Genomic DNA, 15,141 nt, shown 5'->3' with positions numbered 1-15,141 from the left:
TTATTTATTTGTCATTGTCAAGAACAATGAAATTGCGTTTGGGGCTTCCATACAACCCAAAAAAAAAGAAGAAAATAATAAATACCCCTTAAAACCCAAGTGTACATATTTAACCCAGTGTGACTCCAATGCAATAAGACAATCCTTAGCAATAATGTTCGTAGAAATTCAGACAAAGACCTGAGAAACATGACAAAATACAACAATGCAACCCATTCAATATTATTGTACTGTGAGATATGATATCAGATATGATAGTTATCTATTTAAGAAAGAGGGGGGGGGGGCAGGAGGGGGAAGAGAATAAAGATATGATGCACCAATGCAGACCAGTTCATTGCAATTAAGAAGTTGGATATGGTTATTGTCCGTGAGAGGGGGGCAGAGAGTTCAGGAGCCTCACAGCCTGTGGATACAGGCTGTTGGCCAGTCTGGATGTTCTGGCCTGTATAGACCTGTACCTTCTCCCTGAGGGCAGCAGATGGAAAAGGTGGCGCGCAGGGTGATGTTGGTCCCGCAGGATACTGTGCACCCTCCTCAGACAGCGAGTGGGGAAGATATTACTGATCTCTGGCAGACTTGTTCCAATAATTCTGCCAGCTTCTTTCACCACCCGCTGGAGTGCTTGCTGATCGGCCTTGGTGCAGCTGGGGAACCACACTAGAAATCCATGATAATCTCCCTCGATCTGGGGCTCCACGCAAGATCTCATCCCGTGGGGTCAAAATGATCATGAGAACGGTGAGCAAAGATCCCAGAACCACACGGGGGGACCTGGTGAATGACCTGCAGAGAGCTGGGACCAAAGTAACAAAGGTCACCATCAGTAACACACTACAACGGCAGGGAATCAAATCCCGCAGTGCCAGACGTGTTCTGCTGCTGAAGCCAGTGCATGTCCAGGCCCGTCTGAAGTTTGCCAGAGAGCACATGGATGATACAGCAGAGGATTGGGAGAATGTCATGTGGTCAGATGAAACCAAAGTAGAACTTTTTGGTATAAACTCAACTCGTCGTGTTTGGAGGAAGAAGAATACTGAGTTGCATCCCAAGAACACCATACCTACTGTGAAGCATGGGGGTGGAAACATCACGCTATGGGGCTGTTTTTCTGCCGAGGGGACAGGACGACTGATCCGTGTTAAGGACAGAATGAATGGGGCCATGTATCGTGAGATTTTGAGCCAAAACCTCCTTCCATCAGTGAGAACTTTGAAGATGAAACGAGGCTGGGTCTTCCAACATGACAATGATCCAAAACACACCGCCCGGGCAACAAAGGAGTGGCTCCGTAAGAAGCATTTGAAAGTCCTGGAGTGGCCTAGCCAGTCTCCAGACCTCAACCCCATAGAAAATCTGTGGCGGGAGTTGAAAGTCCGTGTTGCTCGGCGACAGCCCCAAAACATCACTGCTCTCGAGAAGATCTGCATGGAGGAATGGGCCAAAATACCAGCTACTGTGTGTGCAAACCTGGTAAAGACCTATAGTAAACGTTTGACCTCTGTCATTGCCAACAAAGGTTATGTTACAAAGTATTGAGTTGTATTTTTGTTATTGACCAAATACTTATTTTCCACCCTAATTTACGAATAAATTCTTCACAAATCCTACCATGTGGATTCATGGATTTTTTTTTCACATTCTGTCTCTCACAGTTGAAGTGTACCTCTGGTGCAAATTACTGACCTCTGTCATCATTTTAGGTGGGGGAACTTGCACAGTCGGTGGCTGACTAAATACTTTTTTGCCCCACTGTAATTTTTAAGTTTCTCAAAAAGAAAAGACATTTTATTTAAAAAAAAAGGTATTCACTTTAAGCGATTTAACTCCTGTAATGTTGAATGCATCATGGTGTTGTGCTAGCGTGATAAAATGAATAATAATCTACACACAGGTAAGCTTTGGTTGAAGTGTCACTTTTATTTGCTTGAAACGAGTCTGGACAGATGCTTTACAGCTCTTTCTTACATCAACAGACAGATTAAAATACATTAAAATTCCTCTACACTCATAAGTGCAAATGGATACATTTCTCTACAGAAAAATACTACAGATTATACAACAATGCCTTCTATGCTGTACATGTGGAATGTGTCGGCTGAATGTGGAACTCATCGATGGAGCATTTAAGGTGCGCAGGGATTTAGAGCATACGTACGGAGTTTCCATGCACACTATTTGGTTTACAAGGCTGCTTGTGCAAAAGTCACTGCGTTTTAAGACACTGAGCAGATGATGTTCACTGGGTGACGGATGAGTGCTCACAGAGGCAATAAGGTCAATGAGATTACAGGCACTGCAAAGACGAGTATATACATTCCCAGATCTGGTTTTCCCACTGCTCCATTTCATTCAAGAAACGACAACTTACAAATTGGTTCCTGGGACACTTACTGGGGAAAAAACATGTAATTTGATACCAATTACAGGTAAAACAGACTCTCTTCCAGACTATTTTGACTTTGAGCAAAACAAAGGAAAAGATAAGAAATAACATTTGCAAAGTCTCTGATTGAAATAAAACTGATTAAAATAATTATTGCTCTACTTTGCTGGTGATTTCTTTTGCATTAAAATGTCTGAGGTGCACAAAAAAAACAAACCCCAAAACCTTTGTTAATGTAACTTGTGAAAAACTAACCCTAAAGTCTAAAAACTGCCTCTGTTTGATATGTAATCTGTTTATTTTTCCCAGAAATGTTCAATAAACTTAAAAAAATAATAATCAGACATTAAAATAAAGCCCTAAAACTTTTATTTTGTGCTGAGGGTTTGCATAATTTATAGTTACACGTCCCAAATATGAATTTTAAAGTCATTTGAAATGTAAAAAGGCAAAAAATAAATACCACCTAATGCCTCAAACCTGAAACTATACACCGAATATTGTGAAGCTTTCTCATGTGACCTGAGGCGGGAACAGATGATTGGAGAGTGAAGGCTTTTAAAGCAACAGGAAGTTAAGACCAATTTTTAAAATAATAACCAGGTATAATAATAACCAAGTAAACAAATGAATTCATTTCTGTGTAAAAAACAAAACAAAACAAAAAACAAACAAACAAAAACAACCCCAAAACAAGCAAACAGCTGAATTACAGTACATGAAATTAGTAAAAATCTAAATAAATTCATTGACACAGGAATGATTTTTCAAAGAGGAATGGCTTCCACATGTTGCCTCTCTGCTTCTTGTTCTCTCAAACGTGACAAAAGTAGGATTTTTATTTATTTATTTTTTCCCTTTCTGATGGGCGACAGCGGCGGCGTAGCTTATGATGACGACTGACCCTCTCAAACTCCGCTGTGTAGTGCACGAGCAGAGACGACAGGCAAGATGAAAGCTTGATGATGAAACCCTCACTGCTGGATGTCAGCGCCGCTCACGGCGTGCTGCCAGAGCTGAGGCCGTCCTTCTCTGCCGATATTGACTTCACCAGCTCCTCCACCCAGCGGACCTCGGAGGCCACCTGCTCGGCCAGGACCTCGTAGCGGTTCTCCAGGCGCCCAAACTTGCGCTTGAGGATGTTGGCCGACTGCATAGTGACCCGCGCGTCCTCCTGGCACTTCTTGCGCTGCGTCTGCGTGCGCTGCAGCTCTTGGCGGATGTGGTTCAGGTTGCCAGAGATGCTCTGGTTCTCTTCCTTGTACCACCCCTCCTTCTCCTCATATATCGATAGCAGCGCTGCCACGTCCTCGCGGCAAGAGCGCTGGTTGCGCTCCAACTCCTTCAGGCCTTCCTCAGCCGCCGCAATCTCCTCGAGCACCTGGGAGAAGCGCTCAAAGTTGGCGTAGGTGTTGTTCGGAGGCATGCTGGAGTGGGACTTGATGGTATACTCCTTGAGACGAGTAGTCTTCAGGCGCCGGCGCTCAGTCTTGTGATCTCTGTCCTCCTGGCGTACGTTCCGCCTCTTAATGACCTGAAGAGGTAAAAAGGTACAGGTCTGAAAAACGAGCAAGAATTTGATGACAAGAACCAAAAGATGGGAGTAAAAAGAGTCATATTTTCAGTTGGCCTGATTATCAGATGTGAAATTTCACATGAAGTTCTTCAATTTTTTTCCCACTTCACTGAATGTTTAATCTATAAAGATGTAAACAAAGACTTAAACTGCAAACCTTAATCCAGGGGTGCTCAAGACTGTCATCAATGGTCATTCTTTTCCTGCAAAAGAAAATCCATTAGTGTTGGTTAAATGCTGAAGACCAGGGCACTGTGAGTGCCAGCATCTGCATGAAGTATACAAATATTCTATGCAAATTGTACATTCATATAGATATATTTATCTATATATATATATAGAGAGAGAGATTCACCATGCGCGTGTTTGTTGATTTAGTGTGCTGCATTTTTTCAGTTTCTGCATGTTCTACAATCATTACACTACGTATTTAAGAATTTTTTATCTTCCCGCTGCAGCTGAGCGACCGCTGATTGATTGATCAAGGTAAATAAGCAAAAGTTAAAATTCTGCAAGTCTAGAAAAAAGCTCATCACAGCAGACGACAACAATGTGCTATAGCTAATACATTTCTGGAATTGTGACATCAACAAGCATTGGATAAAAATCATAAAGATATTCTTACTTAGGATCCTTTACTAGCAAACGGCGTATGAAGTCCTTCGCCAGCTCGCTGGTGTTGCTGAAATACTCCTCATCGAAGTCGTAGTTGACAGCTGAGATGTTGGTCAGCGTCTCTTGTTTGGTCTCGCCCAGAAACGGCGAGGCACCGCTCAACCTGTAACCAGTCAGAAACTTTACTTTAGAGCCCGTTTTGAAGAATCAGGTGGTTTCTGTTTTTTTACAAACTATAAGCTTCACTCACAGAATATACGTGATGACACCAATGCTCCTGCAGAGACGAGAGGATAAATAAAGATCAGTAAAAACTGTTAGGTTAAACCACAGCTTCAGAAAGTGGGGGGGGAAACAAAAAAAAAAACAAAAACAAAAAAAAAAACAGGTTGGTATCTTACCACATGTCTGCCTCCAGTCCAAGTGGCTCATAGTTGACTATTTCTGGTGCTGTAAAACACAGGAATGAGCCCTTTAATTCAAAGCAGATGTAATCTGAAGCCACGATCACCCTCTCACAGGGTCTGACTCACTGCATGGAAACAATCTGGCACAAGGCTGGAAGTGAATATTTAGGAGGCCACGGGCTCTCACCAACAAACTCTGGTGTTCCAAAGATGTTCTTGAACTCGTTTCCTGCTTTGATCTGATGAGCGATCCCAAAATCTATTAGCTTGATCCTGGGGTTGGGGACATTCTTGTCCAGCAGCATGATATTCTCAGGCTGAAAGATAAAAAAAAAATGGAGAAAAAAACAAAACAACTATATCACTGAAAGGAGGAGGAGGGCGAGTCGATGACATTAGACACTGACAAAGCAGCATTTTCTACTTGAGCTTTTGAACCGTGACACTTGCATTTTATCACCACTGTCAGCAGCTTGCATACAAGTCCATAAAAATAAGCTTTGCTCCTGTACATGCCATCATCCACCAACTAAAATAATACAGAAATAATCCTATTATACGATTTTTATTCTATCCTCGTGAAGTTAAATGTTGCAGTACAGTTTAAAGGCTTTGGTCACCATATCTTTATTGATAAAGATTAGTAGTCTTTTCCTTTATTAGAAGCTTATGTCTAACTTTTAGCTATCAAAAATGAGATTAGTACATTAACCCCATTGAGAGTAGTCCTCCCTGAAAATATGATTTCATTAATGTTAAGATATTTAGCCCAAAATATATTTTACCATGTTTTTAGCCCAAAAGAATCAGGGCAGCCGTGTTTGTCTGCTCTCACCAACATGTCATCTACCACCGCTGTATAAGAGCCCCTCAAGTTTCCCCTCAGTGCTGACCTTGAGGTCGAAGTGAGCGATGCGTTTGGAGTGGAGATACTGAACGCCATCCAAGATCTGCTTGAGAAACTGCGTGGCCTCCTCCTCAGTCAGAGATTCTTTCTCTGCCAGGAAGTCGAACAGCTCTCCTCCAGACACCAGCTCCAGGATCAGGATCACATCAGTCTTGTTTTCAAAGATGTCATGCAGGGTGATGATGTTGCTGTGCTGGATCTCGCGCAGGATGTTGACCTCGCGCTCGATCTCTTCGCGGCTCACCCCCCGCCGGCTGGACGACAGCCGCCGCTTCTTGATAAACTTGGCTGCGTACTCGATGCCTGTGCTCTTCTCCTTGCACTTACGGACGATGGCAAACTGTCCGCTGCAGAGAGGAAAGATCAGAGAGATGTCAACGCAATGTTCTCCTACCTCATGTTGTGATGGGGAAAAAAAAAAAGATGTTTCTTAAGCAGAAGGCACTGCATGTCTGTCTATCATCATAGATATTTATCAGCAAAGACCTCTAAATGCTGTTAGCTAATAACCTCAGTTGTATCTAGTGTTACACAGAGCAGACAGCTGATAATCAGCTGTCTGCTTGACGTTTATTCAGCTGTGTAAAAACTATAACTTCAATCTCAGCCAAACCGATTTACTCAGGAACAAATAAAATACTAAAAAAAAGCCAAACAATAACATATTTAAGTTGTCTAAGTGACTTATATATATTTAACCTGAGTAGCGAAAGACAGCGGTGGGTTTGAAAACGATTTGCCGGGAGTCCGGTGTTCTCACGGCTCTAGTGAGCCTTGAACTCCGGCTAGCTATCGAGCTGGTGAGACGTCCGTTACCCACGTCGGAGCACAAAACGTCGGAGCGCTTTTGAAAATATGTGATGTCTTGATAAACTGAGCAGATATTTTCGCCTGAAAATATGTTAAACGTTTATTTTGTGACCCAGAAAGAATAATAAGAGTAATATTAACACTAACTAGCTGCCACCATTGTTGACAACTGAGCAGTAGTGATGTGCGGATCGATCCTGAAATATCGATTCCTCCGATACCAATCATTTATGTTCTAGAATCGATTCTCACATTAAAATATCGATATTTTAGTAATTTAGAGTAAATTTATAGTTTATCATTAACAGGAACACAGTGGAAAGAAACTATAACATTCAGATCGTCTACATTCAAAGGAACTACTTCCTCTTCCGCCTTTCATAGTCATGTGCGAAATACGGCTGTATAAATGTCTCGCAGCCCCTTGGTGTGCGCACTCACAACAATGGCTGAGTGTAATTGTGCGGACGCATTTTACTTCCACAAACAGCTGAGACGTGGTTTGTGATACATGTGGCAAAAAAGTGCTCCAAGAGTGAGGTGCTGTTGTGGCCATACTTGCCAACCTTGAGACCTCAGATTTAGAGAGACATTCAAAAGGGCTGTTGGGGGGGGGGTGATAAATACAGTTTACAGTGTTTATTTATCGGATAAAATACGTTAAATGTCACCATTATTATTGACCCGTGTTCTGACAAACCATCCTACTTTGGCAAAAACGTCCTACCGTAGGTAGTTTATGCACATTTCTGCAGTCACAGAGTAATTCCAGCACAAATTTAAGTAGGTATGACGGTTTGCCACTTAATGTTGCCCATCAGAGTATGCTTGTAGCTTATATTCTTAAAGCCAGGGTGGTTTGCCACTTCATTTTACCCGTTAAAGTATGCTTATAGGTAACATTCACAAAGGTAGCATGGTTTGGCACTTAATTTCACCCGTCAGAGTATGTTTCTAGCTCTTATTAACAAAGGTAGGATGATTTGCCACTTAATTTTAGCCGTTAAAGTATGCTTCTGGCTCATATTCACAAAGGTAGGACAATTTTCCACTAAATTTAGCTGTTAAATTATGGTTGTAGGTCACATTCACAAAGGTAGGATGGTTCGCCACTTAATTTCGTGTTGTGCGCATGCGCAGAAACAACGGGTAGGATGGTTTGTCGGGTAGGATGGATTCCCAGAACACCGGCCCGGAAACAGCGGGGGTGTCCAAATTCAGAGGCTGCTTCCACCTGAGGACCCGGCCTTCACGGTCTAAAGAAAGCCGGGTAGTATGGCACGAGCTCCCTCGGTGGAGTGAAACTCTGCCGTCTGCTCCTTGCTATCTAGAATATAACCGGGCTCTGGTGTAAACTCTCGACCGTCTCACACTTTCTTTAATTAGTTTTCTGCTTGATGTTTATTCAGCTGTGTGAAAACCCCGGAGGAACCCTCCCGAGGGATTAATAAAGGTAAATTTAATTTAATCTAATAACTTTAATCTCAGTCAAACCGATTTACTCACGAACAAATAAAACACTGAAAAAGCCAAAAAATAACATTTTTAAGTTATCAAAGTGACTTGTACATCATGTTTAACCCGAGTAGTGAAAGACCGCGGGGGTTTGAAAACGATGTGTCGGTCGGCTCAGATATTTGAAGTTTACACGGCTACATTCTCACCTGAAAATATGTTAAAAGAGAAATAAGAGTGATATTAAAACTAAGTAGCTGCCGCCATTGTTGAAAACTGGAATTGGCTGGGTCGCGCTATGAATTCTGCGATATGGTTTTTCAATTTTGTTGTCCGGGTGGAAATTCGGGAGAATGGTGGCTCTTAAATCCTACTACTTATTCCTGCGTCTTTTGGGATCTTACAAAGCTTCAAACGACGCGTCGACTATTAAATTAGTCAGCGACGATTTTAATAGTCGACGTAATCGTGACTAGTCGACTAATCGTGGCAGCCCTAGTCCTATGGCAAACAAAGCACACCCTTTCTGCTTCCATAGGAATTAAGAAGGTCATCAAATGTACTTGATCAACCAATCAACCGTAAGTGTGAGGACCTCTATAAAAGCAGACGTTTTGGGAGTTTGCTGATCTTTAGGATTAAGTCATCCCAGAAGTTTAGATCCTAGCAAATTCACCCTAACATCAGACCATTCAACGCTCAAGTAAACTGCAAAACACACGCAAGAACTACATCTCAGACTCTAGAGAGCTCAGTTAACATGTTAAATGTTAAAGTTTGTTAAATTTTTGGGAAAAAAAACAAAAACATGGCAGCAAAACTTAGGTTTGCAAAATTGCATCTGAACAAACCACAGGACTTCAGAAACAATCTGCTTTGGACATACAAGACCAAAGTGGAGATATCTGGCCATAATGCACACCAACATATAGCAAAATCAAACACAACACATCAACTGTCAGACACTGTGGTGGAGGGGTGATGATCCAGCCTTGTAATGCAGCCACAGGACACGGGCACCTTGCAGTCACTGACTTAACCACAAACTCTTCTGTATACCAACGTATTCTAGAGTCAAATGTGAGGCCATCTGTCCAACAGCTAAAGCTTGGCTGAAACTGGGTCATGGAGCAGGACATGGCCCCAAGCACAGCAACAAATCTCCAACAGAATGACTGAAAAAAAATGAAGGTGTTGCCACAGTAAATTAAAACTGACATCTCAACCAGACTGAAATGCTGTGAAAAGACCTCAAGACAGCTGTGATAAATGAATGTCCAATGTCTCAATAAACTAAAGCAACATAGTGAAGAAGCATGAGCCAAAATTCACCAACAAACCGCACATGATGATGATCAAAACTAGCACCACTGATTAACAATTGTTTCATGATCATTGATGTGCATATTATCATGGCCACTGATCAATGGCCTGCAATCACAGCATTGTAACATGGTGAAAGATGTACCCTGAGCTCCTTCCTCAATTCCGAGATGGTCTTTCCATTTTCACATAAATGTTCCCTGTCCAGGATGTGTACATCCTCATCATTGAAAGAGTCACTGGCCACTGGCCTACAAGTGTAAATACTGCTTAAGCCTGATCCAACTGTGCTGTGCTAGCCTTCTTAGACTGTGAAATTTCCATCAGTAATGGGGCACAGTTAAAAGTCGACGTGTACCGTAAACCAACGCACACGGATCAGCATTTAAGGTTTTGACTCTCATCATCCACTAGAGCACAAATGTGTCATCAGGACACTACAACACAGAGAGAACACCGTCCTAACAAAGGTACTCTTGGGCATTGATCAATGATCATGAAACTGACCTCACAGCCCATTGTTAATCAGTGGTACTGCAATCTGCAGTCAGCAGAGACTGAACTGAAGAAGTTACTTGGATGAGTGACAAAAAGTTTCTGCCACTGAAAGTGCTCCATCCAGAATTAAATTAAATGTCTGTTATCCAAACAGAAGTTAAAATCTCTGACTGAAGCTCAAGAAAGCAAAACAGTGTGTTGTCAGCACAACAAAACAATCATTAACACAACTAAAAACAAGAAAATTCTGTTTTATTCCACATAGACTAAAACAGACATTTGTAAATAAAACAGTGTGGTTTAGATCCATTTAGTATCTGCACGCACGCACACACACACACACACACACACACACACCATCCCCTCTCTTACACTACAGCAGAGGTGCAAGGGCACATTGAGAGGCAGTGACGTCACACTTTTGCTGCATTACTGCAGAAAAAAAAAAAGGTAAGCCAGAAAGTTGTGTTTCATCTCCAAAAATGTGATGACTCATTCACAAACTATCCAGCACAGCAGAAAAGAATTAAAGATGACATTTAATACAGTGCTGCTCACACATATTAAATATCTAGCCCTGTTCAGATCAGTCCCAACCTGGCATTAAAATCCATCTCAAGCAGCATTTCACATTTAGATCTGTTTTTAATTATGGAAAGCATTGATAAGCTGAAAACTCATCGCTTACACAACTTAAAAAATGTGTCTTACAAATGCAAAAAAAGTGTTCTTACACTTTCAGATGAACTGAAGCACACAGCACAACGGCTGGATAGGACAGCAATGAAGAAGAAAGCAGGGTTTTCACATATAATGCTTTCAATTAAACGTTTTAAAACAGGCCCACAAAGCTTACCTCCCCAGCTCCTCTCCCATCTCGTAGTACAACTCAACATCCTCTTGCCTGAAGCCAGCCATGGTGTGCTGACTCTTACGATGATGATGATGGGAGTAACGCCTTCAGATTTCCTGCAGCCAAAAAATAAAAAAATAACTTAAACGTGGATATGTGACACAGAGGCCACAGACACCACAGAGTACAGAGTATGGAGGAAGTGATAAGACAGTGTTAGCACTTTAGGGCTTCTTCATCCTTATTTGGAGTCAACGCTGCTTTGGAGACTTTTTAGCTGATGTCAGACCTCTGCATACCAGTCCTACTACATCATGTCCTTCCCAGGATCAGCTCTCCGACTCAATTAAAGGGACTACACAACCAACTATGTTACCTTTCACTGGCTAGATAACAAACTACGAGCCAAATGAATCAATGTTTAACTGACAATACACAGATAATGACTTTAAAAAGATGCTAAATTGCGACGTTTATATTGCACTTTTCCATCATAAAAGAAAAACGGCACAAAGGAAGACCTATTTAAAGCAAACACAAAGGTAAACTCGTGAAACGGGATCGTCGTGTTAACTTATTACAATCTGAACACTGATTAAAGAATTTAAGGAAAGAAATAAAGGGAATCCCGACGACGGAAACCAGCTAGCTTAGCTGTGAAGCTAACATTAGCGTCCCGTAGAAACACAGCGCTTAATAAAGACAAAGAAAAGGATTCATAGTAACTCAAATACTGACAACAACGCATATATTTAGTCACACAAAAGTGAAGGGATTTCTACAACAGATACTTACAGTACGGCTGGCTACGAGTGCTGCATTCCTCTGCCAAGTAGTTGTGTGTGAACTCCCCGACTGAGAAAACATCAGGCTAACTGCGGCGGAACACATAGCTTCCGGTGTCCTTCAAAAGTAAAAGCATTAACCTTCGGCGCCAATCAATGCAGTCTCCAAACCACTCACTTCAAAGTCTCCCTCTGATGTACTCATTTATAATCTTGTCCGTCCTGGTCACGCCCAATTGACGTGTTAACATCTTCAATTCCACCACCTCCAGCGCCTGTGTTTTTGTCAGCATATTATTAAATATTTTCAAAATATTAATCATAAGTGTGTTAATAGACCGACAACTTAATGCTACTGATGTTATCATTTTCACTGTCAGACCTGGAATCACATTCATGCACACTGTACTTGCAAGTAGATTTGTGTGTGTGTGTGTGTGTGTGTGTGTGTGTGTGTGTGTGTGTGTGTGTGTGTGTGTGTGTGTGTGTGTGTGTGTAAATGCCTGTGTTACTGTGTAGATACTAACGTTATTGTGTGTCACACACATTCCCTGAGAAGGTGCCCTTAAACTTATGTCTATTTTTATCTCTTCTCCTATGCTAAAACAATCTGAATGTAAATCTACATGTGCCAACAGAGAATGCCAAACTATGTTTCATTTTTCTTGTAACAGTGACTACAAAGATCTATTTTATTCTATTCTATTACCAAAAGGATTTATCCCTCTGGGGCTAAAAAGAAAAGAGAGAAGCGTGAAGTAATGTTTCCATAAATACTTATCAGTAATATAAGATCAACAGAATCATCAAACAAACCTTCAATTCAATCAAGATGTGGTCAGCTTGGGTGATGTCAAATTCTATTTAAGGCCCCACAAAACCATAGCTAGGCTCTCGTTTGGCTTCACAGTTCTTTTTCTTTAGCAATCTTTTTTTTGTTTACAATATCAACCAGCCATAAAAACTAATAAGAATCATTTCACACTATGTGGCAGCACTGTATTAAGTTTAAGTTAAGATCTTATCAGGCAAATAGAAATATTTAGCCTTGATTTTGTAAGAAAACCTTTATTGTGAAAGTTGAAGTAGTTTAAGTTCCGCTGTCGTTGCGCATCTTGACGCAGGTAAACACCGGACAGAAGGGAGGACATATGGAATGACATCATGTTGAGTGAATCAGCCTGCTGCAGTACGTCAGTGAGCAACAAGACCGAGCATGCAGCAGCGAAGATTAAAGAGAGGCCAGAGCAGGGAAGAGGCGCACTATTAGACAGTGAACGTATAACAACGGGTTTTGCTAATAACGACTAATTTATTAAAATACTGTAATTAGACACAATACGAGCATGTTTTCAAAGCTATGACAGAGAGACATTTCTGGAAATTAACATCTGGCTAGTGTAATAGGTCGGGATTTTAGCAGGGGGGTTGACGCAGGGTAGGAATGAACAGAACTTTCATCGACCTTACATTTTCAAAATTAGTTCCCTGACCGGGAATCGAACCCGGGCCGCGGCGGTGAGAGCGCCGAATCCTAACCACTAGACCACCAGGGACTGTGGGCATCGGTTTTTGCGCCTTCAGAATCCTGCATATAATGTTGATATCGTCAGATGGAGGCTGAGTGGAGGTTGAGAGTGAACATGTTTTGAACATGTGTTGAATATGAGCTTGACTATGAGCTTCTGGTTTGTTCCAAAGTTTAGGTGCAGGTACAGCAGAGATAAGATCTCATCAGTGCTTTAATCTGCTACTCTGTCCGACCAGACGCATCTGGTCATCTGACCTGAATGCTGTTCTGAGAGTGTACCTGGTTAAAAGATAAAAAATGTAAGGAATTGCTGGTAGAAACATGCTCTAATAACAACATGTATTTGTTTCTGTGGACAAGTATTGATCATAAAAAATATACAGTATGCAGACATCCGAGTAGACCCTCATGTCTTCTCGGATCTTCCCATGCAGTCCTCCACACTCTGCTCTTGGAAATTATGATTGAAGTTTAAGTAAGGACCATATCTTATGATACTAGAGTTTTGAGAGTAGGATATTTAGTTTTGTGCGTAAATCCGGTTAAAAGAGCCAAGGAGTTCATAGTTAGACTTTGATATGTGCTCAAATGTGCGCAGAGTTGACATTGTTTGAAAAAAATTAGTTCCCTGACCGGGAATCGAACCCGGGCCGCGGCGGTGAGAGCGCCGAATCCTAACCACTAGACCACCAGGGACGGTAAGTGGCTGGAGATCCCTCACCTGAGTGGGGATGTATATGATAATTGTTTTATCAAAGATAGGAGAATCAGAATCAGAAGACTTTGTTTATCCCCAAGGGACAATTAACAAACAACAGAGCAGCATAACGTTGAAGATAAGGACAATAAGAACAGGCAATAAGATTGAAATAATAAATACACAGAATATACAGTATATACAGTTTTAAAATTACACAGTTTTAAAATTAAAGTGACTGAAGTAAGATAAGATAAGATAAACCTAGTTTATCTTATCTTGTTGTTCAGTAGGGATGACAGCTTAGCCATCATGTCACTGACCACCTCCACTGGGTCCAGATGGCATCCTAGAACAGAGCTGGTCCTTTGGATCAGCCTGTTCAGGCTCGTTCTGTCCCCAGCAGTGATGCTGCTGCCCCAGCAAACTACACTGTCCGTCCTTCTGCAGGAAGCACTGGGTGGAGTTGTGGGAGAGGCCTGCATTGTAGATGGTGAAGAGGAACGGAGTCAGAACTGTTCCATGTGAGGCCCCCGTACTACAGATGACCCTGTCCGACACAGCCTGAGTTCTCACATACTGTGGTCGGTCAGATAGTCCAGTATCTATGTTGTGAGGTGATGGTCCACTTCTATGTTCTCCAGCTTGTCCTTCAGAACTGTGGGAAGAATGGTTCTAGAGGCACTGGATAACTCAGTGAAAATGATTTTTGAACGATGTAGGAGGTGAATGACGGTCATCCACTCCGGTGCCACAGCAGGTTGGTAGGCAAACTGAACTGGGTCCAGTGATGAGCTCAGCAGGGGCAGAAGCTGTACCAGGAGCAGCCGCTCCACTTACCTCCAAGATATTGGAATTAATCACCTGCATACAAGTGGGTTTTTTGTTTTTTGGGTTGTTTTTTTTGTATTTGTTTGTAATTTTCTTTTGTATTTTTATTTCTTCTTCTTCTTTTTTTTTTTTTTTTTTTTTTTTTAGAAATTTTGGGTTAAACATTCTAAGAGTTTTGCATTTTTGAAGAAAATGAAGAAAAATTGAAGAAAAATAGTTTCCCTTTATTTATTTATTGATTGATTGATTGATTGATTTATGTATTCATGCTAATGAATTGAAAAACTTTTAACCAAACTCTATAACTCCTCTTTTATTTGTTGTTGGGGGTTTTTAAAACTTATGTTTAACTGTAAAGCATGTTAGGCTTTTCGTGCTGTCAGTGACCGCTACTATTTTTATAGTTTTTTGGCAGTCTGTTTTTATCCAAACAGCAAAGTGGCACATGACAATATCATCCAATTAAA

The 15,141-nt window shown here is 41.4% G+C and overlaps 1 protein-coding gene and 2 non-coding genes across 3 annotated transcripts; all 3 read right to left on the bottom strand.

Annotated features, from left to right (window-relative positions):
* Positions 1–1,900: 1,900 nt before the first annotated feature.
* Positions 1,901–11,760, bottom strand: dapk3 (death-associated protein kinase 3). Its single transcript, XM_085389440.1, has 9 exons — positions 11,626–11,760; positions 10,834–10,946; positions 5,878–6,238; positions 5,172–5,301; positions 4,979–5,027; positions 4,828–4,854; positions 4,588–4,740; positions 4,120–4,165; positions 1,901–3,920 (listed from the first exon to the last, which is right to left on the bottom strand). The coding sequence occupies exons 2-9, from the start codon at positions 10,893–10,895 to the stop codon at positions 3,384–3,386; spliced, it is 1,365 nt and encodes a 454-aa protein (XP_085245566.1). The 5' UTR covers positions 10,896–10,946; positions 11,626–11,760; the 3' UTR covers positions 1,901–3,383.
* Positions 11,761–13,099: 1,339 nt separating this feature from the next.
* Positions 13,100–13,171, bottom strand: trnae-cuc (transfer RNA glutamic acid (anticodon CUC)). The gene has a single exon. It is a non-coding gene; the product is annotated as a tRNA-Glu (tRNA).
* Positions 13,172–13,770: 599 nt separating this feature from the next.
* trnae-cuc (transfer RNA glutamic acid (anticodon CUC)) lies at positions 13,771–13,842 on the bottom strand. Its single transcript has one exon. It is a non-coding gene; the product is annotated as a tRNA-Glu (tRNA).
* Between the last annotated feature and the right edge of the window lie 1,299 nt (positions 13,843–15,141).

This window comes from Rhamphochromis longiceps, linkage group LG18, assembly GCF_057381845.1.
Source record: "Rhamphochromis longiceps isolate RC_006_pf linkage group LG18, R_longiceps_female_GT1.1, whole genome shotgun sequence".
Lineage (NCBI taxonomy): Eukaryota > Metazoa > Chordata > Actinopteri > Cichliformes > Cichlidae > Rhamphochromis > Rhamphochromis longiceps.
This window is presented reverse-complemented; position numbering and strand designations above follow the sequence as displayed.

Coding starts and splice junctions, on each gene's coding strand:
- dapk3 (XM_085389440.1), bottom strand. CDS start 10,895: ATGGCTGGCTTCAGGCAAGAGGATGTTGAGTTGTACTACGAGATGGGA. Junction 4,855..4,978: donor GGACTGGAGGCAGACATGTG/GTAAGATACCAA, acceptor TCGTCTCTGCAG/GAGCATTGGTGTCATCACGT. Junction 3,921..4,119: donor TTGAGCACCCCTGGATTAAG/GTTTGCAGTTTA, acceptor TTACCTCTTCAG/GTCATTAAGAGGCGGAACGT.